General features: G+C 43.5%; 1 protein-coding gene across 1 annotated transcript in view; it reads right to left on the reverse strand.

The window, feature by feature from the left end:
* The window catches only part of LOC124606358 (octopamine receptor-like), a 67,600-nt gene that overhangs the window by 12,919 nt on the left and 28,299 nt on the right, over window positions 1–26,382 (reverse strand). Inside the window, exon 3 of the mRNA XM_047138340.1 lies at window positions 11,413–11,702. Coding sequence (XP_046994296.1) covers window positions 11,413–11,702 — 290 coding nt within the window. The remainder of the gene's footprint in view (window positions 1–11,412; window positions 11,703–26,382) is intronic.

Raw genomic sequence — 26,382 nt, forward strand, 5'->3', positions numbered from 1 at the left:
CAATACAGGCTCGCAGATTTCCAGCAGTGCTGCCCTGAGGCCATCTCCGCAGGTCATCGGGAGTCAGTTCGAAGCGGGACTCATCACTGAAAACAATTCTACTACAGCGATTGAGGTTCCAGGTCGAAGACGCGTATGGAGACACCCCGGACAGTTGTGGGATAACAAATGGCTCTGAGCACTATGGGACTTAACATCTGTGGTCATCAGTCCCCTAGAACTTGGAACTACTTAAACCTAACTAACCTAAGGACAACATCCATGCTCGAGGCAGGATTCGAACTTGCGACCGTAGCAGTCGCGCGGTTCCGGACTGAGCGCCTAGAACCGCTAGACCACCGCGGCCGGCTGTGGGATAACAACTTGAATATCGCCCGCCATACGGGCAGAGAGGCAGGAGTGTTGGTTTGGGTACAGTTTCTTTTCATAGCAGGATGCCTTCGCTTGTCAGCCGTGGCACCATTACAGCACAGCGGTACATCAACGATACTGTACGCCCCGTTGCGTTTCCCTTAATGGCGAGCCATCGTGGAATTACATTTCATCGCAATACGCCCGTCCGCACACGGCAAGCGTGTCTACTGCTCCTCTTCGTGCTCGGTATCAGTGGTAAGCCCGTGATAGCAACTATGACTACGGGTTTAATAAGGAATGTCAAGAAAGGTAGCAAGATATTTTTGACCAAACAGAGTGACAGGATACAGACTAAAGTATCTGAGTAGCCAGCATCAGATTTTCACTGAAGAGGACGATGATACGGAACACAAACAAGAAAAATTCATAATCAACATTGAAAACTATGTTCTGAGCAATATGAGCAAGATATTAGGTGATGAGATAGACCTACCATGGTTTAGTAACCGTGTTCCAGAACTGCTCCGTGAACGAAGAGAGCTTTGTCTCAAATACAAGAGAAGACGAAACCTAGCTGACAAACAAAAGCTGAACGAATCGAAAATGAATGTAAGGAGAACAATGAGAGAAGCATTCAATAACTCTGAAAGCAAAATTTAGTCAACCCTTTTGAGTGAAATGCCTGTTTTGGTCTTAGGTAAAATTAGTAACAATTGAGAAATAATTCATTCATTCACTCGAAACTATACTGGCACCGAATCGGAAGATAACAGAGAGAAGGCCGAAATAGCGAATCCGGTCTTCCTAAATGGTTTCACCGCGGAAGATTGTTAACATAATGCCTCCTTTCAATCATGGTAGGAACGTCGAATTGGCAGATACTGAGATGACTGACAATGGATTAGAAAAGCAACTACAATCGTATAGCTGGAGCAACGAAGCGTACCCAGCAACTAGAAAAAGGTGCAGGTAATTCCCGTTTTCAAGAAGGGCCGCAGGAGAGACGCAAGCATTTATAGACCTACATCGTTGAAGTCGATGTTGACTGTTGTAGAAATATGGAAAATGTTTTATGCTCAAGAGTTACTAAGTTTTGGAGAGTAAAAATCTGCTCTATAAAAATCAACGTGTATCCCACAAACTCATCTCGCTCTGTTCCTCAGTGAGATCCCTAACTCCGTAGACAACGGCGTCCGGGTTAACGCCGGGTTCCTTGAATTCAGGAAGGCTTTTGACACCGCCACGCACTGCCTTTAGTGAGGAAGAAAAAAGCGTATAGAGTATCGGACCTGATTTTCAACTCGATTCCAAACTTCCTGGTAAGCAGAGGTCAACAACGACGCTCTTAACGGGTAAAAATCGTCACATGTAAAAGTAATTTGCGGAGTACCCCAAGGAAATATGGCAGGACCGTTACCGTTTACAAGGTACATAAAAGATCTAGTACAAAGCGGTGGATGTTCTTTAACACTGTTCGCAGTTAATGCGGTTGTCTATAGCAAAGTAATAACGATAGAAGACAAAACGACGTATGGAGGATTAATGAATAATGAAGTCTCTGGAGTTTACCCTGAACTTAAAAAAAATGGAACATATTACGCATACAGAGGAAGGAAATCCACTGCTGCGCAACTATCTGCCGTAAAACACATAAGAGCAACTATCCAGAGTGACGTTAAGTGACTGACCACATAAAGCAAATAGTAGAAAAAGCAGATGCCAGACTGAGTTTCATAGGAAGAGTCTTAAGGAGATGTAACACATCCGCAAAGGAAGTGACTTACAAGGCGCTTCTTCAAGCGAGTCTTGAATATTGTTTATGAATATAATATCCTTAGCAAGTAGGATTGATAGAAGAAATAGAGAAGATCCAACGAATGATTGGTGCGTATAGTTATAGCATAGTTTGATCGGCGCTAGAGCGTTACAGAGATGCTAAACAAATACTTGTGGCCGACGTTGCAAAAGAGACGTTATGCCTCAAGGATAGGTTTACTACTGAAATTTCGAGAGAGAGCTTCCCTACCACATACATCTCGCGTAATGATCTCGACGAGAAAATTCAGTAAATTAGAGTTAATACACAGGCTTACGACTCTAATTTTTCCCAGGCGCCATTCGCAAGTGGAAAAGGGTGGGCGGTGGGGGAAATCAGTTAGAAGCACCAGAAGTACGCCGCCCCCCCCCCCCCCCGCCCCGCCACACACAATTAAGTGGCTTGCTGAGTGTGATGTAGATGTAGAAGTCTCTGGTCACTTACCCAGTGATAAATCAATTTAAAAACACGCTACTTCAAACATCTACAGAAGATACATAAAATAAAATTTGCACAGGTGGTAAGCGAGACGAGTGGTCAACATCCCTTTGATTCACTGTATACTCCAAGGGCGCGTTTCGTGGCTACAAAATGAGTACTACCTCTTTGCACAACTGTAGCATTTATTCGTTCTTGTAGACGTGATTATTACCAATCAAAATATTATTAGTACCACTGCAGGTAGGTGACGTCATTAGAAAGCATTTATCAGTACATCCAACCAAGTAACACTACACGTGCTGTTTTGTGCATGGAAGCGAAGTTCGGTTGAATCCTTCCTTTAGCTGACGTGGCGTTAACGGAGCGATCCTATACTCTGACTGGCTACTTTATGAATGATTTGTTAAATAAGGGTCCCTCAGCAATGTAGCCATTAGGAAGCACTAATGAAAACATCTAAAATATAGGAAAAATTATGAACAGCCCTAGTCACATTGTGCATTGTCATGCTGTCACGAACCATGCTTCACCAAAGCGATTCGCGCTGCCTGTGAAGTGAGTTGCAATCTTTGCGGCCGCCTATGAAGTTGTATTTTGTGGATTAGGTAGTTTGTGTTCAAGGAACACGGCCGATTAGGAAAGTTTTATATTTTCTTCATTTGTGTGTGAAATATATATCAAGTATATATATGGAATATTTTGTGGTATGGATTTCTAGATCGCCTATCGAAATGAGTGCACTACATGGCGAAGACTGTCGATATGTTATTTTAAACAACATTAACATCGAGAGTGAGATAACTGATATACACTTCCAAATCTGGACTGTATCACTTAGTAGTCTTCCTGTGCCAGAATATTTGAGTCACATACAGCAGCAGTCCATTGCAGACAGTAGTGTCAGACGACGATCCAGCACCACGCCTTTTACTGCGCTGGAACAACTACTTGGAGTGAAGACGCCGGATCAGTAACGAATTTAGCAGTCTTTTCCGATTCTATAAGATCCAGTTCCGACCTCCATGCTGACTAGAGTTGCAGAACAAATGAGGCTAGTACGAGAGTACAGTGGCAACATCTATAGGCTGAAGATTATGCTGAAATAACTATGAAATCACAGTAAAACACATGAGGTGACAATTCAGTTGAGTTCAGTTATTGTCATAAATGTAAGACATGTTGCGTGGATAATGTAACCAAGTCGTTACATTCAGTAATTTAAATCTAACTCAAGTAAATAGCTGATACATTATGTTACTACATCTGGTATGAGCAGCATCGGAAAAGGTCGAGGTTTGTCTACCACCTACGGCTATCGAAACGTAGGACTTTTGTTACTATAGTGTTCTAAATTGCCGCCACTAATATCTGAGTGCCTTGGAAATTCTAGAGTCCACACATAACAATATCGGTGGCCACAGTACCTTTACAGGGTTTTATAGTTTCTCTTAATTATATTTAGCCGTGCCTATTCTTGTCTATTACAGAGGTAACAATTCTTGTTGGTGTTCTACATCGTTCTTCTGATATGTTGACATTACTTCGATATTCAAAGCATCCACTGAAAGTGAAGCAGTTCTTTATTAGATATTCGTTGTGCAGTTACATTAAACGTAGTCCTTCAATTTCAGTCATTTACCATTGTGCGCAAACCGCAATCCAACTGATAGCATTCTCTCTCTACCTGGAAAAAGGGAAAACTATCCTCTCCATTCTCACATACTCTTATGATCCTGTGTCCAAATCGACGTGGATGTTTCTCTTATGGACCATGACCTGCTAAAAGGTAAACCATGGGTTGGGTAGGGCTAATTATATGTCAGCTGAGCCTATTCTTAGCAACATGCTGTATCCACGCCTTGCATTGCTTCTAGGATCAAAAGCACACAGTCATTCGTCCAACCTCCATGCTACTAAATGTCACTTATTAGATATATGAGCGCTTATGATCTGGCAAAATGAATCGTTTTGTTAATGCCCTAACCAATGCAACGCTGCCCTGTAACGTACCATGATGTCAAACGGACATATTCTGAGAATCACCACTAAACCCTCGTCAGTGCTCAACTTTGCAGAATGCTCTACTGTCTTCTCAAACTCTTATTATGTAAATGTAAAGGAGGGAGCCGACTTTTATCATAAGCGGAGAACAGAGGCAGCTTGACATTCTGTTGTTTTCCTACTTCTGCCGCAGTGCAATAGTTTGGCTGACTATCCCATCAAAGAGTGTGCCTTGTGAGACCCTCTCAGAGGCTTTGCCGCTAATATCAGTTAGAGAAAAGCGTGATCTGGCCAATACACCACAATGGGTTAATATTCGTTCTCTTAAGACAGCTGGTCTGCTGTTTCATTGTGTTGTCACACATATCTGGGGGACATGTTCTTAGTTTAAACCGCACTTTCCATGCGGATTCACTTCACGTTTTATGAAGGACGTATTAATCAAGAGGAATAACTTGTCGTATCGTGCGACTATTTAATTACTAATGGAATACTAATAACGCTAGCAATATCCAACTGCGCTCCTCACGTTCTTGACCCTTCATGGCCCTCGATAGCTCTCTCTCTCACCCCCCCCCCCCCCCCCCGCCGTCCTCTCTCTCTCTACTATTAGTAAACAGATTGCTTTGGTTATAGTATTTCTGGATCGTTCTAAAACAAGGGATCAGGCGGGTGCAATGCAATTCCTGAGCCGGTTCTTAACCGCCAATAAAGGGCTGCCTTCACTGTAGTTAAAGTAAGAATCTTTCCAAAAGGTTCAGTATTTCTCTTTTTATTATAGATTCTGAGTCAAAAAAAGCCTCACCACGAAGGAATTATCCAAATGGGACGAATTCGGTAGACAACGAAGTACACTTACAGACAAAGTATTACAATTTCAGAAAACAATTGGATAATTTATTCAAGAAGACGAGCTACACAAATAGAGGAAATCAAAAACACGTAGGTCTACCTGTGGCAATTAAGGAAGCAGTTCTTAGAGATGGCATTGATTGATACGGTTGTTGGATATCCTCCTGAGGGATATCATACCAAATTATGTCCAACTGGCGCTTTAGATAGTGAAAATCCGAACGCTCTCAATTGGGGAGAAATCCGGCAGTCTTGCTTGCCGCGACAGCGTTTGGCTAGAACGAGGACAAGCAGTAGGGGTGCCAAGAAAGTCAACCAAACGGTCCCTGCTGTGATAAGAAATGGCACTGCCGACCATCATTCCTGACTGTCAGGCCGTTGTCGGGCAGTACGGTGGGCGACAGCCACATCGACATCACGCTGCTGTCCAGGGCGTCTCCAGATACGTCTTCGGCCTGGAATCTCATTGACTGCAGTATAATTGTCTTCATTGTTGAATCAAGCTTCTAACTGACCCCCGATGACCAGTGAAGACGATGACCGTCGAAGACTTGTCTGTAGACGTCCCGGGCAGAGGTGGGATGCCAACCTGTCAGACCCCAAGCAGCCCAACAAGCAGGAGCGATGGTGTGAGGTGCCATTTCATTCCATAGCAGGACTCCTTCGTCATCCGCGGCACCCTTCCAGCACAACGGTACGTCGAAGATATTCTATGCCCCATTGTGTTGACCCTCGTGGCCAAGCACCTTGGGCTTACATTTCAGCATGGTAATGACCGCCCAGTGTTAGTTTCTACTGCTTGTCTTCGTGATTGCCAAACCCAGCCATGGCCAGCAAAGTCGCTGGATTTCTATCCAAATGAGAACGTTTGGAGCATTGTGGGCAGGGCCCTCCAATGATTTTGGGATTTTCACGATCTACGGCGTCAGGTGGACATAATTTGGTATGATATCCTTCAGAAGGACATTCAGTGACTATCAGTCAATGCCAAGCCGAATAACTGCTTGCATAGGGGCCAACAGTGGATCAATGTATTACTAACTTGATGCATTGGTGAAAAGCTTTCCCGTGATTCAGTCGTCCAGTTTTTCTGAAATTGTAATGATTTGTATGTCTGTACACGTACATCACATCTACCTAATTCCATGCAATTCGGATAATTCCATCGTGATTTGTTATTTTTTTTATTGTTTGTGTCTTAGCGCGTATTAAAATCTCTCTTTATCTATTTATGAAACCATTTGGTTATACCCATTCCCCACTAGTGCTTATCATTTGATGTAATTACATTTTCCTGGAGATACAACATTTTCGGTTCCACGATAAGTACTGGAGATGCAGTTTGTGAGATAATGGAGTCTTGGACAGGCAGCAACGTCTTCAGATCCGTCTTATATGTAATTTCGTCAATATTAATTAGACTTCGAAAGTTTGTTGTCTTGGATACTTCTCTACATTTTGTGCAGATGGTAAATAAATTTACGTCAGACGAGTGTTCATCTATGAGATGGAACTCAGTACGCGAAAGGGTCATTAGCTTTGTAGTATTCTTGCTGACTAATGTTTTCTTCAGAATCAAATAAAAGAAGTTTAAGTTGCGTTTGCGAAAGTTTACCTCTTGTAATTGAATATATCGATTCAGACAGCGTTATCACAGAGTCTAGCCTCAATAATAGTGATAAATCAGTTTAAAACTTGGTTCTAATTTCAAAGCTCTTCAGTCAAAGGACATGCGCCCAGATGCTAGCTCCACAGACCACTACAGTAATGAAGATACAGTACTTTACAAAATTGGAAAAACGACAATATCACAGCAAATTATCATACCTGATATACTTTAGAAATTCGTTAGCATTCGGAAAAGCTTCCAGTTGTCTTGGAATGGATAAATAAAGGCACTGTGTAGCTTTGAAGGGACCGTTATGCCATTAGTCCTGGTAAGTAGTGTCAAGTTCAGGTAACGATGCTGGAGGTGTACAGCGATCATGCACCCTTCTCTTCGAAGTAGTGGACAAAGACTCAATAATAATGATAACTGGACGCACTGGTAGCCCTGGGAAACACAACAAATCAGCCAAGTGAGCTGTGTGATTAGGGAATCTGCAGTCGTAGAAGAAAGCATCACTACGGGGGAACAAATCATGTACCACTGAATTAACCTAATGAGCCAAAAAGGTCACATAAACATTGGCAGAAATGCTACCTTGCCAAAGCGGCCTGGGGTCAATGGAATGCGACTATGATGCTGCCCAAATCATCACCGAAACTCCGTGTTGTGTCACTCTTGGGACGCAACCTCGGCCACAAGTTGACAGTAGTGTGAAACAAGGCTCCTCCGACCAAACGGCTTTCTTTCATTGCCCCATAGTTCAAGTTGTTTGCCTTCGTCACGACGACTTCCTGTTATGAGCATTTGTGCTTCTGATGATTCATCTCGCCCTGCGATTCCCTGGTTCTGGAACTCCCTTCACGATGTTTCGTTGTTGATAGTGTTCGCTTGTGTGAAACTGATGTCCGCTTCCATTTCGTTGCAGTCGTCTTCAACGACCGTCTGCCACGATAACTCAATACACCTTCAGCTGCCTTGTCACTGAGCGGATGATGTTTTTCCGCTCATCGTGTACGCAGTATAAATCTTCGATAGAAACACCAAACATTTCAACTCCCTAGGTTACGAAGGCACACACCACCCGAGCGCCAACGATTTTCCCACTTTCGAATTCAGTTAACTCTGACAAAGTGCACTATTCCGACCACGACTGACACTTGCAACGCAATGAGAACAGTGCACAAGTGCCGACGTTCAAATACGGGGTGGTGATAATTAAACTCTCGCTGCTTGAGAGGGGTCCCCATCAAAAACGAGTGATCGTAGGATAATGAAACTTTGTGGATACGTTTGTAAGAACTTCCGGAAGAGAAATAACGAATAAGCAATTGAAAGAACTACATTTTAATTTCACCACAAGCGTCGTCACTTTTCTCGAAATGTGTTAAGGAGTGACCCAGTGACCTATTGCGCAATGTGACGCGGAGCTGCATAGTGCATCAAAACAGTTAAGTCCCAAGCACCTCTCTCCTGTAGGGCAGGGATCACATGTTGGCGAAGCAGATCAGTGACGTGTGCCGTTCATGCTGCATGTACTTCGTCCTTGAGGCTCGAGTTCATACAAGAAAAATGGACCATTCGTAAACTGTACCGTGAAACCACAACACACAATGATGCGTTGACTGTGGGTGGGAAACGTCATGAACGTTTGTTGGCAACGATATCCTGAAAAACAACACTGCCCCAGCGTGTGTAAAATGTGCTTGAACACCCCGCGAAACGATCGAATGCCACATGTCGTCAATTTCACCCTTACAAGAAATTTAAGAGAAGAGAAAATTCTACTCCAATGTCTGCTGCGGGTAGCAAAACTTGTTGAGCAATGTGAAGTTTGTACGGATACCATTTGACAATTGTTTGCAGCGTTTTCAGAATGGTGGACCATGGAATGTTCAGTTGTCGTGACACAGCTCACACCCTGCTTCAAGATCACACATTGCGTCCAGGGTTCGCTGCCACGGCCAACAGTAACTTGAGAGGTTGCATGCCCTCTTTTCATGTCGCCTCTCATTTTCATCAATTTTATTAATGTTCTATGTCATTGCACAGTAGTTACAGACCGAATAAAGTTATTGTAATGGGAGTATTTGTACTGAGAGCTCAAAAAATACTTATCACTTGATTCCTAAACATGTTGTTTTACTTCCCTGGGTGACCTGTAAGAGGCGAGCGTCGGAGGACGCGGCACTCTGCCTTTCCGGTTGGGGGCTCCACTTACTAGAATTCTGAGGGGTTCGCACAATAGGCTTAAGCGCCTGGCGGAACGACTGACGTCGGTCGATTTTCGCCTATTGTATGCAGGGCGAACCGACCTGCGAGACGTCTTAGTGTCGCCGCAGTGTATGTGTTTACCGTTCCAGCGCGTCTGGAACGAAGATTCCTGGCACCGACAGACTGCATTGTCCTCTTGCGTCTGAGAATACTTGTGGACTGTGCCCTGCTGGGTGCGATTGCCTCGCGCCGGATGACCGGTGGTCTAGGCAGGTTGTTTTTGTAGCCAGTCAAAAGGCAAGTTCAGTGCCCTCAGCTGAATAGCAGAGGTATTATCGGTCAACTTAAACTAAGGCTAGTTGACGTCATAAAACCCTGCTCGAAATTGGAGGGAACGGTCGCTATTGGCGCGAATGACGTTCCGAGACAGTGTGGGGGAATTTTGGAATCAGCATTGAATGCTGATTCGCGGTTTTCGAGGAGAGTAGGGAGTTGAGCAATTCTGACTTCGCTGCTTGCATCGCATCACAGAGGTGGATTCGAGATCTGATCTTCGTCGGAGTCGGGCGTTCTTGCGACTTGGTCACTCTTTTTCGGATGAACTTAGAATCCTCGGACAGACTTCGAGGCCAGGGGTTTACACAGAGTTGCTGCACGGCAGAAGTCGGCGCCTGCATCATCAAGACGCTGCCTATCGACAACGTGCTCCAGATTTCAGTACGCTCGCTTTGCTAAAAGTCCACCTTGCTTGTTTCTCCATGTGATCGCATTTGAGCCCTCCCTACTAATTGCGATACTGCTATATAGTCGGAAGATTAATATTTGATTCATTAGGACCTCTAGTCACTATCGTTAATCATTTGCATCACAGAGAGTAGGACGCCTTGTTCTCGAGCCAACTCTTATTCTCATAAGATTTAAGTATACCCTGTCCTTTAACCCACTGTTTGTGTCGATAATCATGTACATATATGTTCTGATGTATAGTGAGTCTCATTTTAATATTTAATCCGCATATAATTTCGTAGATATATGCAGAATCCCATTTCCTGTTGTTTATTATGATAAAGTTCTCTTTTTTTCTGAGTAGATTACTATTTTTGTTAAATTATTGTGAGTGTGCACTCCTTAGTTTACCAACTGGAAGTGTCCACCATCATTTTCTTCCGTTACCGTTGCGAACATAATCAATTAGGTGGTATGTAAGGAGTGTAGCCATGTATGGAAGTGAAAAATGGACGATAAATAGTTTGGACAAGAAGAAAATAGGAGCTTTCGAAATGTGGTGCTACAGAAGAATGCTGAAAATTAGATGGGTACATCACATAACTAATGAGGAGGTATTGAATAGAATTGGGGAGAAGAGGAGTTTGTGGCACAACTTGACAAGAAGAAGGGACCGGTTGGTAGGACATGTTCTGAGGCATCAGGGGATCACAAATTTAGCATTGGAGGGCAGTGTGGAGGGTAAAAATGGTAGAGGGAGACCAAGAAATGAATACAGTAAGCAGATTCAGAAGGATTTAGGTTGCAGTAAGCACTGGGAGATGAAGAAGCTTGCACAGGATAGAGTAGCATGTGGAGCTGTATCAAACCAGTCTCAGTACTGAATACCACGACAACATCAACAAGGAGGGGGTCGAGTGCATGTCCAGTTCTCATGCAAAATTCGTCTGAATTAAAGAGGTACTAACTCCTCTCCACCCTAGCACCTCGCAAACTTCTTCAACAATTTTTGGCGCAATAGGACGTCGGCCTCTCCGTTGGCCGACCATTCCAAACAGCATAACTACCAAGATCATCAGGTTTCAGCCCCATTTTTAATATTAAAATTTGTTTCTTTCACTGGTCGATTCGCTAGTTGTCTTCAGCACATCGTTACAAATGCTTCCACAATATGTCACTGTCATACGATTACTTGTTTTTAACGTGGACATCCCAAACAGCGGAGGATTACAGTAATTATAACTACCTTGTAGAACAGCATAACTTACAGACTTGTGTGCATCTGCATTTATGTTCAAGTATGCGTTTCTCGCGGAGTCTCCGTATCTCTGTTCAAGCTATATAGCTTAATGATATGAGATGGCGTGAAGGCATAGCGAATAGATAGTTGGTTGACAGGTACGAGTGGTGTCTTGGCGTAGTGACGCGAGCAGCGGGCAGCGGGTGGAGGCTGCGATACTGACCAGCCGAGGATGGGCGGGCACGTGATGGCGACGGCCAGCACCCAGACGACGAGGATCATGAGCAGCGCCAGCTTCTTGGAGCGGCGCCGCCGCGAGTAGTTGAGCGGCTGCGTGACGGCCAGGTAGCGGTCCACGCTGATGGCGCACAGCGACAGGATGGACGCCGTGCAGAGCAGCACGTCCAGCGAGATCCACACCTGGCAGATCTGCCAGCCGAAGTGCCACTTGCCTGCGCACACATGCGTAAGCATTCGTCATACACAGAGCGCGCACGTCCCAGAGAAGCGAAATAACTGTCACGTGACACTTTAGTACATTTTACTATAATTCACTGACGGGAAAAATTTGCAACACCAAGAAGGAATTGTGCGACATAAACGAAAGTTGTTTGGCTTGTTTCTACATCTGATCTCTATTTAAATTTCGCGTCAGTCGTGTAACATGATGACGCTAGCAGCACCGCTATGAGAATGCTAATCAGGTTGTAATGGTTCCTCATTTTCGTGACCATTACGGCATTCCAACCCCAGTTCTAGAAACCAGTAATATCGTACTACTTTTCACACTTGGTTTTGTTAATGTATAGGTACTCCGAAGTATCGATGTATGGTAGCTAACTCTAAATATAGATAAATGTAAATTAATGCAGATGAACAGGAAAAGGAATCCTGTAATGTTTGAATACTCCAGCTGTAGCGCTTGACATAGTCACGTCGATTAAATATTTGGGCGTAACACTGCAGAGCGATATGAAGTGGGACAAGCATGTAATGGCAGTTGTGGGGAAGGCGGATGGTCGTGTTCGGTTCATTGGTAGAATTTTGGGAAGATGTCGTTCATCTGGAAAGGAGACCGCTTGTAGAACGCTGGCGCGACCTATTCTTGAGTACTGCTCGAGCGTTTGGGATCCCTATCAGGTCGGATTAGGGGAGGACATAGAAGCAATTCAGAGGCGGGCTGCTAGATTTGTTACTGGTAGGTTTGATCATCACGCGGTGCTTACAGAAATGCTTCAGGAACTCGGGTGGGAGTCTCTAGAGGAAAGGAGGCGTTCTTTTCGTGAATCGCTACTGAGAAAATTTAGAGAACCAGCATTTGCGGCTGACTGCAGTACAATTTTACTGCCGCCAACTTACATTTCACGGAAAGACCACAAAGATAAGATAAGAGAGATTAGGGCTCGTACAGAGGCATATAGGCAGTCATTTTTCCCTCGTTCTGTTTGGGAGTGGAACAGAGAGAGAAGATGCTAATTGTGGTACGAGGTACCCTCCGCCACGCACCGTATCGTAGATTGCGGGTTATGTTTGTAGATGTAGATGTATTACAGTGATATGGTTCTTGCGTGTATTCATTTATGTGAGATTGTCATGATCTTTGACTTACTTGTAACCGTTTTGGCGAATGCGCACAGAACAGTCTTTGTGTCACTTTGCAGAAGTTAAGTTGTTATTTCGCTTTGTAAAAAACAGTCAAGTCATGTGTTTGGTTAAATTGGAAATTAAATATATGAAGATTGATACAAAACTGTTTTCTTGATGATGTGACAATTAAGAAGAAGTATTTGTGAATTTACAAGAAGTTTAATAAAAATGTGGATCGTGAACACCAAGTCAAAAATTATTTCTACCATACCATTGTTCTGATCTGCGATTGTTTGATCATTAAGAACTTCCTGAAAAACGCATTTGTTAGGTCTTCAAATATTGCTAAAATCAGATCTGGACCTTCTAGCAGTCACAGTGGAATCACCCTAGAATCAACAAGATAAGCCATAACAACTTCGACGAAATCTACGTGGGAATCCATTCAAGATAAGTGCCAAAATTAATGACTTTTTTACAGTGACTTCAATATTGCCATTCTGACGATACCATCCACAGTCAATAATTTTGCAGTACTCTCATTGTTATCACACACGTTTTTTTCTTTATTGAATTTCAGTTCCCAATAAGGGGTGGGCTGGCAGCAGCATATGCGCAGCTCATCAGCCAAAAGACAATAATGATACAACAGAAGACATTTAAAATTACAAGGGAGAAAATATGGCGGAAAAAATATAAAAAAGGGGAACATAATGGACGAGAACAAACAAAAAGGAGGCGACTGTAAAATGGAGACAAAAACCTTAAAAATTATTGAGCACAAAAAACCGCACACACTGGGACAAGTAAAAGAACACGAGGTGAAGTATGGCTGCAGCTTAAAAGTATCGATGGACGGCGTAGCATATAATGATCACTGACAGTAGGACTATATACAAGTCCAGCACACAATTAAAAGCACAGCTCTGGACACACAGGAGAATAGCACCAAACACAACACTGACGTAGCACGCTGATGATGATGAGCAACACACAGTGTCTGCCAGGGGCATGGAGATGAGGGAGAAGGGAAGAAGGGTGGGTGGGGGCGTAGAGGGGGGGGGGACGGGCAGGGGCGCGACGAAGAGGGCTGGGGAGGGAAGGATGTGGGATAGACACCGTTGAGAAAGCAGTGCAAGGACTCAGAGGGGGAGGGGAAGGAGGAAAGTCGCTCTGAGAGCAGGAGGGGAGAGGGAAAGGGGGGGACCTGGGGAGGAAAGAAGACAGGTTACAGTTGGAAGGACAGGTAGATGTCAAGGCGAAGTTCAACGTCCAGTAGGGGGAGGTGCTGGAAATTGTCCTGATGAAGGAGGTGGAGGGTGTAGAGGTGGAGAGAGGGAGGGATATAGCGATAGAGGAAGGAGGAAACCAGGGCGTGGGGGGGATCAAGCCTTCGGACAGTGTAAAGGATGCAGAGATGTTGGAGGAAAAGGAGGAGGTGGGGGAAACGGGATGAGGACGTACTGGAGTTGTGTGGGGGAAGGAAGGTGGATACGGAAGGCAAATTGTCCCATGCACCTTGACTGCCAATCTATACGTCAATCTAGTCATTCGACCTGTTGCGTTGCTGTTCATGACCAGCATTCCAGGGAGCGTTTCCCACCACCGGGATAAAGCTCGGCCACACCATTGCTGTTGTAACCTAGCATGCTGTACAAAGAGTCGACATGTTGCCTTGACCTGCTCGATCATCAGACTTGTCTCCAATCGAGAACATATGGGACATCATCGGACATTTCCAGCGCGGTCTACAACCTGCATTAAAAATCCTGTATTGACCGAACTAGTGCAGCAGTCATTGAACTCTATCCCACAAACTGACACCCGAGACCTGTAAAATACAATACATGCACGTTTGCATGCTTGAAGTCAACATTCTAGTGCTTAAACTGATTGTTAATGTACTAGCACTTTAGATTTGCTATTATGTATCTTGCGCTTTAACCCGTGACCCTGCTATATTGATGGCTTAAATATGTTCTCTAAACAAATGTATCCTAGAAATTTCATTACTGTACATTAATTACTTTTAGTGTTGGGACTCTTTCCGTCAGTGTATTACTGTGCTCGTCATACGATATAAACTAAATGGCAATATAAGATGCAAATGAGAAAGCACACAAAGTCAAAGAGCCACAGTCAATGCACACACCTACATAGAACCATCATAGAAATAAAAATGCCAGAAAAGTCAGTCATCTACAACAACTGAACATGAGAAACTAATGCACCATTCCAGAAAAATGACCACTTTCCTTACCATAAAACAAAATGATAAATGGGAACAATAAATTAAGTTAAAAAAAGCATTCGCATTAACATTGCAGTATAGTAGTATCTAAAGCATGACCTGACTGAAGTTGGACAAAGCAGCAAAAGACTGATGGGCTAAAACTTTGTGTACGTGCAAGACTGCCGACAAGTCTTTACATGAAGACGCACATCAGTATCATGCAGTGGCACTCCACCGAACAGCGTCCAGTGTTTGATCAAAAGGAAGAGACACCAGATTAATATTATAGCTACAGTTTAATAATATAGCTACAGAGGTACTTACACTAGCTGACAATGAATTTGATGCCTACACAAAATATAAAGCGCATAAATTAAGAGGTTCCATGCCCTGTTTTGCATGTCTCCTCTCATTTTCATCAATTTTATGAATGTTCTGTGTGATTTCACGGTTGTAACAGACCGAATAAGGTTATTGTAATGAGAGTATTTGTACAGAGAGCTCAAAAAATACTCGTGTTTTACTTCCCTGGGTGGCCTGTGCGAGGCGAGCATCGGAGGACGTGGCACACTGCGTTTCCGATGAGGGGCTGCAATTCCCAGAATTCTGAGGGGTTCGCACAAAATGCTTAAGCGCCTGGCGGAACGACTGATGTCGGTCGATTTTCGCCTATTGTATGCAGGGCGAAAGGACCTGCGAGACGTCTGAGTGTCGACGTAGTTTATGTGTCTACCGTTCCGGCGCGTCCTGAATGAAGGTTCCTGGCACCGACTGACTACATTGTCCTCTTGATTCAGAGAAAACTTGTGGACTGTGCCCTGCTGGGTGCGACTGTCTGGCGCCGGATGGCCGGTGGTTGTTTTCGTAGCCGGTGGTTGTTTTCGTAGCCGGTCAAACGCCAAGTTCAGTGCCATCAGCTGAATAGCAGAGGCATGATCGGTCAACTTAAACTGAGGCTAGTTGACGTCATAAAGGCCTGCTCGAAATTAAAGGGAACGATCGATATTGGCGTGAATGATGTTTTGAGACAGTGTGGGGGAATTTTGGAATCAGAACTGAACGCTGATTCGCAGTTTTCGAGGAGAGTAGGGAGGAGAGCAATGGTGGCTTCGCTCTTGCGTTGCGCCTACAGGAAATTCGGGTACTGATCTTTGTCAGAGTCGGACAGTCTTGCGACTTGGTCGCTCTTTTTCGGAAGAACTTAGAATTCTCGGACAGCCTTCGAGGCCAGGGGTTGACACAGAGTTGCTGCACAGCAGAAGTCGGCGCCTACGTCATCAGGTCGCTGCCTACCGACGACGTGCTGCAGATTTCAGTACTGGTGCAGTATTTTGCTGCTCCGGCATTGTAGAGCCTTATTAATTTTATACTGAATCCCACAGCAGCACGCGCGCTCACTTTGCTAAAAGTCCACCTTGCTTGTTTCTCCATGTGATCCCATTTGAGCCCTCACTACTAATTGCGATACTGCTATATAGTCGGAAGATTAATATTTGATTCATCAGGACCTCTACTCACTATCGTTAATCATTTGCGTCACAGAGAGTAGGACGCCTTGTTCTCGAGCCAACTCTTGTTCGCATAATAGTTCAGTGTACCCTATCCTTTAACACACTGTATGTGTCGACAATCATGTGCATTTATGTTCTTATGTATAATAAATGTAATTGTAATATTCAATCCGCATATCATTTCGTAGAAATATGCAGAATCCTATTTTCTGTTGTTTTTTATGATAAAGTTCTCTTTTTTTCTGAGCAGATTACGATTTTTATTAAATTATTGTGAGTGTGCACTCCTTTTTTACCTACTAGCAGGATCCACCATCATTTTCTTCCGTTACCGTTGAGCGCATAATAATTAGGTGGTAGATAAGGAGGGGGTCGATGCATGTCTCGTTCTCATGCAAAATTCGTCTGGATTAAAGAGGTACAAACTCTTCTCCACCCCTGCACCGCGCAAAATTACATGATCTTAAGGGAATATAAATATGTTTGCTCATCAATGGTGGAATTTTCGAAGCTCATCTGGAACCTTTAACAAAAGACTTTGCAGTTTTTAACTAAGCTACTTCTTCTGGAGGACACAGTTTAATGAAACAGAGCTTCCTTGTAATAATCAGGCAAATCTTTCCATCAGCACAGTGGGTTATACACAACGCAGTCCTTCAGATAAGCCTATTGCTATTTCAAATACCAATATAATAAATCTAGATAATTCATCGTGCTTACAACGAATTTCTAAGTGCATTGTTAATTTCTGGAATAATACCTAAAATTATGTAGACACTAATCTATCTACAAAATATTTTCTGCATATTTTATTACCTTAGTTTGTTTAATTTTTCAAGCAACTAATGTTCACTTAAAACTTTTACTTAAAAGCGCTAGATGTTGTATGACAATATTTTTGTCTAATCGTGATTTTTAATTATACCCTTTTCTTTTAAAACGTGAGACATTTGTAGGCTCTGTTTACACTCCTTTAAATATTACTTTTTCAGAACGTTGTATATAGCCTCACAGGTTTTGCGTATGATGTGGCTCAAACGTTGTTTCGAATTAATAATTGTAAATTTAAGATCCTTATAGCTCCTGCCAGTCGCTAAAAATCTTAACGTAGCGTTGAGTCTGTCGTGGGGTCTTATAGCGGCCCTAATTTCACTAACTTCTTTCCCCTTTCTGGGGTTAAAAGAGTTCATCTACATCTACATCTACATTGATACTCCGCAAGCCACCCAACGGTGTGTGGCGGAGGGCACTTTACGTGCCACTGTCATTACCTCCCTTTCCTGTTCCAGTCGCGTATGGTTCGCGGGAAGAACGACTGTCTGAAAGCCTCCGTGCGCGCTCTAATCTCTCTAATTTTACATTCGTGATCTCCTCGGGAGGTATAAGTAGGGGGAAGCAATATATTCGATACCTCATCCAGAAACGCACCCTCTCGAAACCTGGCGAGCAAGCTACACCGCGATGCAGAGCGCCTCTCTTGCAGAGTCTGCCACTTGAGTTTATTAAACATCTCCGTAACGCTATCACGGTTACCAAATAACCCAGTGACGAAACGCGCCGCTCTTCTTTGGATCTTCTCTATCTCCTCCGTCAACCCGATCTGGTACGGATCCCACACTGATGAGCAATACTCAAGTATAGGTCGAACGAGTGTTTTGTAAGCCACCTCCTTTGTTGATGGACTACATTTTCTAAGCACTCTCCCAATGAATCTCAACCTGGTACCCGCCTTACCAACAATTAGTTTTATATGATCATTCCACTTCAAATCGTTCCGTACGCATACTCCCAGATATTTTACGGAAGTAACTGCTACCAGTGTTTGTTCCGCTATCATATAATCATACAATAAAGGATCCTTCTTTCTATGTATTCGCAATACATTACATTTGTCTATGTTAAGGGTCAGTTGCCACTCCCTGCACCAAGTGCCTATCAGCTGCAGATCTTCCTGTATTTCGCTACAATTTTCTAATGCAGCAACTTCTCTGTATACTACAGCATCATCCGCGAAAAGCCGCATGGAACTTCCGACACTATCTACTAAGTCATTTACATATATTGTGAAAAGCAATGGTCCCATAACACTCCCCTGTGGCACGCCAGAAGTTACTTTAACGTCTGTAGACGTCTCTCCATTGATAACAACATGCTGTGTTCTGTTTGCTAAAAACTCTTCAATCCAGCCACACAGCTGGTCTGATATTCCGTAGGCTCTTACTTTGTTTATCAGGCGACAGTGCGGAACTGTATCGAACGCCTTCCGGAAGTCAAGAAAAATAGCATCTACCTGGGAGCCTGTATCTAATATTTTCTGGGTCTCATGAACAAATAAGGCGAGTTGGGTCTCACACGATCGCTGTTTCCGGAATCCATGTTGATTCCTACATAGTAGATTCTGGGTTTCCAGAAATGACATGATACGCGAGCAAAAAACATGTTCTAAAATTCTACAAGAGATCGACGTAAGAGATATAGGTCTATAGTTTTGCGCATCTGCTCGACGACCCTTCTTGAAGACTGGGACTATCTGTGCTCTTTTCCAATCATTTGGAACCCTCCGTTCCTCTAGAGACTTGCGGTACACGGCTGTTAGAAGGGGGGCAAGTTCTTTCGCGTACTCTGTGTAGAGTCGAATTGGTATCCCGTCAGGTCCAGTGGACTTTCCTCTATTGAGTGATTCCAGTTGCTTTTCTATTCCTTGGACACTTATTTCGATGTCAGCCATTTTTTCGATTGTGCGAGGATTTAGAGAAGGAACTGCAGTGCGGTCTTCCTCTGTGAAACAGCTTTGGAAAAAGGTGTTTAGTATTTCAGCTTTACGCGTGTCATCCTCTGTTTCAATGCCATCATCATCCCGTAGTGTCTGGATATGCTGTTTCGAGCCACTTACTGATTTAACGTAAGACCAGAACTTCCTAGGATTTTCTGTCAAGTCGGTACATAGAATTTTACTTTCGAATTCAATGAACGCTTCACGCATAGCCCTCCTTACGCTAACTTTGACATCGTTTAGCTTCTGTTTGTCTGAGAGGTTTTGGCTGCGTTTAAACTTGGAGTGGAGCTCTCTTTGCTTTCGCAGTAGTTTCCTAACTTTGTTGTTGTACCACGGTGGGTTTTTCCCGTCCCTCACAGTTTTACTCGGCACGTACCTGTCTAAAACGCATTTTACGATTGCCTTGAACTTTTTCCATAAACACTCAACATTGTCAGTGTCGGAACAGAAATTTTCGTTTTGATCTGTTAGGTAGTCTGAAATCTGCCTTCTATTACTCTTGCTAAACAGATAAACCTTCCTCCCTTTTTTTATATTCCTATTAACTTCCATATTCAGGGATGCTGCAACGGCCTTATGATCACTGATTCCCTGTTCTGTACATACAGATTCGAAAAGTTCGGGTCTGTTTGTTATCAGTAGGTCCAATATGTTATCTCCACGAGTCGGTTCTCTGTTTAATTGCTCGAGGTAATTTTCGGATAGTGCAGTCAGTATAATGTCCCTCGATGCTCTGTCCCTACCACCCGTCCTAAACATCTGAGTGTCCCAGTCTATATCTGGTAAATTGAAATCTCCACCTAAGACTATAACATGCTGAGAAAATTTATGTGAAATGTATTCCAAATTTTCTCTCAGTTGTTCTGCCACTAATGCTGCTGAGTCGGGAGGTCGGTAAAAGGAGCCAATTATTAACCTAGTTCGGTTGTTTAGTGTAACCTCCACCCATAATAATTCACAGGAACTATCCACTTCTACTTCACTACAGGATAAACTACTACTAACAGCGATGAACACTCCACCACCGGTTGCATGCAATCTATCCTTTCTAAACACCGTCTGTACCTTTGTAAAAATTTCGGCAGAATTTATCTCTGGCTTAAGCCAGCTTTCTGTACCTATAACGATTTCAGCTTCGGTGCTTTCTATCAGCGCTTGAAGTTCCGGTACTTTACCAACGCAGCTTCGACAGTTGACAATTACAATACCGATTGCTGCTTGGTCCCCGCATGTCCTGACTTTGCCCCGCACCCGTTGAGGCTGTTGCCCTTTCTGTACTTGCCCAAGGCCATCTAACCTAAAAAACCGCCCAGCCCACGCCACACAACCCCTGCTACCCGTGTAGCCGCTTGTTGCGTGTAGTGGACTCCTGACCTATCCAGCGGAACCCGAAACCCCACCACCCTATGACGCAAGTCGAGGAATCTGCAGCCCACACGGTCGCAGAACCGTCTCAGCCTCTGATTCAGACCCTCCACTCGGCTCTGTACCAAAGGTCCGCAGTCAGTCCTTTCGACGATGCTGCAGATGGTGAGCTCTGCTTTCATCCCGCTAGCGAGACTGGCAGTCTTCACCAAATCAGATAGCCGCCGGAAGCCAGAGAGGATTTCCTCCGATCCATAGCGACACACATCATTGGTGCCGACATGAGCGACCACCTGCAGATGGGTGCACCCTGTACCCTTCATGGCATCCGGAAGGACCCTTTCCACATCTGGAATGACTCCCCCCGGTATGCACACGGAGTGCACATTGGTTTTCTTCCCCTCTCTTGCTGCCATTTCCCTAAGGGGCCCCATTACGCGCCTGACGTTGGAGCTCCCAACTACCAGTAAGCCCACCCTCTGCGACTGCCCGGATCTTGCAGACTGAGGGGCAACCTCTGGAACAGGACAAGCAGCCATGTCAGGCCGAAGATCAGTATCAGCCTGAGACAGAGCCTGAAACCGGTTCGTCAGACAAACTGGAGAGGCTTTCCGTTCAGCCCTCCGGAATGTCTTTCGCCCCCTGCCACACCTTGAAACGACCTCCCACTCTACCACAGGTGAGGGATCAGCCTCAATGCCGGCAGTATCCCGGGCAACCACAGTCGTAGTCCGTAGTTAACAGTTTATAGTACGTTTCTATGTCCACACATAAGTAACTGCGAAAATCTTCTGGTTCCTGCTGTGGTTCTGGGAGAAAATTCACATGAGAGAATGCCACTCTCTTCAGTAACCAATTCTGGGACTGTCGTGAACGACGTGCAGACTTCGCTATTGTCTCAGCTTAAAAGCACATAACGCAGTCATCGTCCCTAAAAAAAAAAGTTCCCCCTCCATGACGATTTTGGAATTACTGAGGGAAAGCCCAAACAAAAGACTGAGCGGAAGTTCGAATAGTGTAGCTGCGCGAGGTGTGTCACTCTTGCATGATCAGACTATTATGTATAACTGTCTTTTCTCTAATAGAAACTTCATGGAAACAATTACTCCTGGCATTCTCTGACTCAGCCAAAAAGCATTTGTGGGCTTATAACGTCTGCTTTCCTTTGTTTGTTCTCTACATCTTGACCACACTCCCCGTTCCGCCAATATGACAGTTGAGTACATAAGTGAGGACGTACATCTGCGTAGGAAAATTCTAGTATCATATACAGCAATTAAACAATTTCCGCGAGCACTGCATGCAGTATAGATAATAGTTACAGCTGAAAGTTATCCTAATTTCGATCTGCGGATAAAATGTAGACGTTCACGCCATCTTGAGCTTGCATGTTACTTAGTGCAAAATATAAGGAAGTAAGTCAGAAACATGTGTGAAAAGTGAACAACCGTACTATTTATAAATGGTGTCCCAGGAGGAATGGCCAATATTCAGGAATGTGAAAGGAACGCTCATCCTAACAGAAAAGAGTTTAGTAAACATTGGCTGTAAATGCATATCTTAAGAGCTATGAGCTGCTTTTCTGGAGAAGAGATGTGTTTCGCAGTAGCGAAGACGGACAAGTGCTCATAGCTCTTAAAGTGTGCATTTAGAGCACATGTTTACTCGACATATTTTTCTTGTTTTGGTCCTTACTAACTCTCAATATACGGAAAGCAAAGAGCTTGCAGTGGAAGAGATTTGTTTCGACAGTATCGAAGATGAAGAAGTTCTCGCAGCTCTTACAGCATGCATTTTAGAGCCCATGATTACGAGACATTTTTGCTTCGAGTGAGCATTACTGTAATATTCCTGGATACCAAACATTCCTTCTGGGACAGCCTGTATACGCAGTGGTGTTTTACATTATTATTGGCCGCCTACAACCACCAAGTCTTCTTGACTCTTTATCTCTACAGATATCATCTGTTGTCTTTTATGCAAGGCGCCTGTAATTCCAACATATCAATTCTTCCTAAGACTACCTGTTTTTAGCTGTCCTATAACTCTCAACTCCCAACCTTTATGAGGTTTTCTGTTGCCTTCGAACGTTTTAAATAGCAATAACATTCCACTTATTTCCTTCCAGTTCACTGTACTATGTTGTATTTATTTCCTCGTTTGCTAGATACCCTCTTCAATTAACTTCCATTAATCTCGCCATTGCTGTGGTTCTTCGATATCTTCCCCACTTCATAATTTTCATTTTCAAAGAGTCTTTTATTTTCTTTGTTTTTATTCACTCTTCTGCTCCGTATAAAACAGTTTTTTCATAACAGACTTGAACAGTCACTTCTAGCTGCTTACCAGACACTATCATTCTATTACACAGGATCTAGCGTTTAACTGTGACTACTACTTTCCTTTGTTTGTTCTCTACATCATAATCACACTCTCTATTCCGCCAATCTGAGACCTGAGCACGTAAGTGACGATGTAAATCTGCATAGGAAAATTTTAATATTAAGTATATGAGCGGAAACACAAAAGACATCATGGGAGACTTAGGACAGAGAAAATATTAATCATTATGCTCATGTACTGTTTGTCCTAAGATAGTAAAAAAATCAGAACAACACGCAAGTACGTAAGCGAAAAGCAAATCGTAACTTTTCCCATCACGAAGGGGATGAAAGTCCATATAACTAGATTCGGAATAATGTAGTATTAAGGAGAACAAGTTGTGTCAAGCAGCAACCAATAGCCCTCCTGCTGACTAAGGTAACGTGAAATACACACTTAACCAATTTAATTATGTATTGTATTTGACATTGAGTCAGTCGTCGAGGGCGATCTGAAAGTTATATTATCCTTGAATAATCAAGTTTGCCGAAATCACCAGAAATTCTTCTTATTGCGATCTTTAGCATGCTGTAGCAGCAAGTATGTGAATGTGATATGTCGAATAAAACCAGCCACTAGCTGCGGAAGGCAGCAGTCAAAAGCTCTTGACCTAGGATTCAACTCATGCAACCGGGCCTCCTTCAAATGGTTCAAATGGCTCTGAGCACTATGGGACTTAACATCTTAGGTCGTCAGTCACCTAAAACTTAGAACTACTTAAATCTAACTAACCTGAGGACATCACACACATCCATGCCCGAGGCAGGATTCGATCCTGCGACCGTAGCGGTGGCGCGGTTTCAGATTGAAGAGCCTAGAAACGCTCTGCCACAGCGACCGGCAGGCCTCCTTCAGAAGTGTTAACGCGTTATACATGCTGACGAAGCCAGACGGCTGCTTTTACGATTGTCAATTTTAATCATGAGTACGCTTATTGGCACAGAACGTAAAACGTAACAAGTCTTCTGAAGAGGGTCCATTTACATGGGTTAAAACCTAGGTCAAGAGCTCACGAGCTTTTGACTATTACCTCCGGCAGCTGGTGGCTGTTTTTATTCCATATATTTATTTTTATTACTATTACCGGTTACGACAGATCCGAGCTGTGATCATCGGATCTTGTAACACTATTAGATGTGGAATCACTATCGATCTTGGAAGACTTGATTCTTTAATAATAATATTAATTATGTGTATAGGTAGTTAATCTATTATGGAAATCGACAAAGCCTATGATTTTTGTCTGTGATCGATAACGATACTGCCAAGATAGCGCTCAGGGAATTCCTAGAACTTCGAGAATGACAAAAAGTATTTGGGTGTGATATAATTACAAATTAACATTTTTCGGATATTTTTCTTTGCTTGTACAGTGAAATCATGCTTCTTGTCTAATTTCATGATTCGGGGTGATGCGAGTATCAAAATACATGGTATAAATTGCCGTATCTTTTGACTGCACTCACTTAGAAACTTCAGTTTCATACACCTCCAAAGGACTACAAGCCTTAGCATACGACATAACTTTTAACATGATATGTCTACCCGTTCCTGAGAAAAAATAGGTCTTAACAGACGAACGGACAGACAGTCAGATAAAAAGTGACAGAAAATTTTTTTCGTGTGATATAATTACAAATTAACAGTTTTTTGAGTTTTCCTTTAGTTGTACTGTGATAACATTCTTCTTGTCAAATTTCATGATTCTTTACCAACGGGAAGTATTCTATATGTTTTTGATGAATGAGGTTGTGAAATTTGTGACATAAATGGCCATGTCTATTAATTGCACTGTCTTAGAAGCTTCATTTTTTACGCCGCCAAGGAACCATAGATTCTTGCATGTGACCTAAATTTAAACTTGTTAGGTCTATCAGTTATCGAGAAAATGGGTTTTCAATAGTCAGACAAACAGACAGACTAACTGACAGCAAACTGATTCTGTAAGGGTTCCGTTTTTACTGATTGTTGTAAGGAACCTTTAAAAGTAAATAAACACTTTGTTATTTAAAAGTAATCTCCACAACTATTAATACAGTTATCCCACTGAATGACGAGATGGTCAATGGCTTCACGGAAAAATGTTTGCGGTTGCCTACGGAAGTGTCATTGTTGTAAGGCATGTACCTCTTCGTTCGAAGGAAATAGCCACGAATGCCTTTTGACAGGACTTCAAAGATATGGAAATCGCATGCCGAAAGATCGGGGCTGTGTAGAGGAGGCGAAAACTTCTGCAGCGTAGTCGAAACAAGTTGGCAGCATGTGGGTCCGGCCACTGCGCTGCGCCTTGGAGATACTCGTACTTCAACGAGTCTGCCTATACACGCCACTCCTTATTCATTAAAGCAGTTTCTCAGATGTCTCCAAGAAAGTAAAGTGCCGCCTTATTGTGCCTCCCCACGCAAGAAAAAGTTAATGGAGCCAGCGAAATCTATAGAAGCATCACCTACTACCAAACCACGGTGTTGGCCAGTATAATACTGAAATTGAAAGTGTAAGTGAACTCTTGACGGGATTCGTTAAATCGGTGAAGGTCCCGACAATCAAGAAAAGCCAAGACAGACACCTCTATGATCAAAAGTATCCGGACACCTGGCTCAAAATGACCTACAAGTTCCTGGCGACCTCCATCAGTAATACTGGTATAGTGTTGGCTCACCCTTAGGCTGAAAGCAGCTTCCACTAACGCAGGCATAAGTTCAATCAGGTGCTGGAAGGTTTCTTGGGGAATGGCAGCCCATTCTTCATGGGGTGCTGCACTGAGGAGAGGTATCAATGACAGTCGGTGAGGCCTGGCACGTAGTCGGAGTTCCAAAACATCCCAAAGGTGTTCTGTAGGATTCAAGTCCGGACTCTATGCTGGCCAGTCCATTACAGGGATGTTAATGTCGTATATAAACTCCGCCACAGGCCATGCATTATGAACAGGTGCTCAATTGTGTTGAAAGATGCAATCGCCATCCCCGAATTGCTGTCCAACAGTGGGAAGCAAAAACGTGCTTAAAACATCAATGTAGTCCTGTGCTGTGGTAATACCACGACAAAACAACATGTTGTGTAAGACCCCTCCATGAAAAATACGACCACAACATTACATGACCGCCTCCGAATTTTACTGTTGACACTAAACACATTAGCACACGACTTTCACCTGCATCCGCCATATCACACCCTGCCATCGGATCTCCACATTGTGTATCGTGATTCGTTACTCCACACAACATTTTCCCACTGTTCAATAGTCCAATATTTACGCTCCGTACACCAAGCAAGGCGTC

The sequence above is a fragment of the Schistocerca americana genome, chromosome 3 (assembly GCF_021461395.2).
Source record: "Schistocerca americana isolate TAMUIC-IGC-003095 chromosome 3, iqSchAmer2.1, whole genome shotgun sequence".
Lineage (NCBI taxonomy): Eukaryota > Metazoa > Arthropoda > Insecta > Orthoptera > Acrididae > Schistocerca > Schistocerca americana.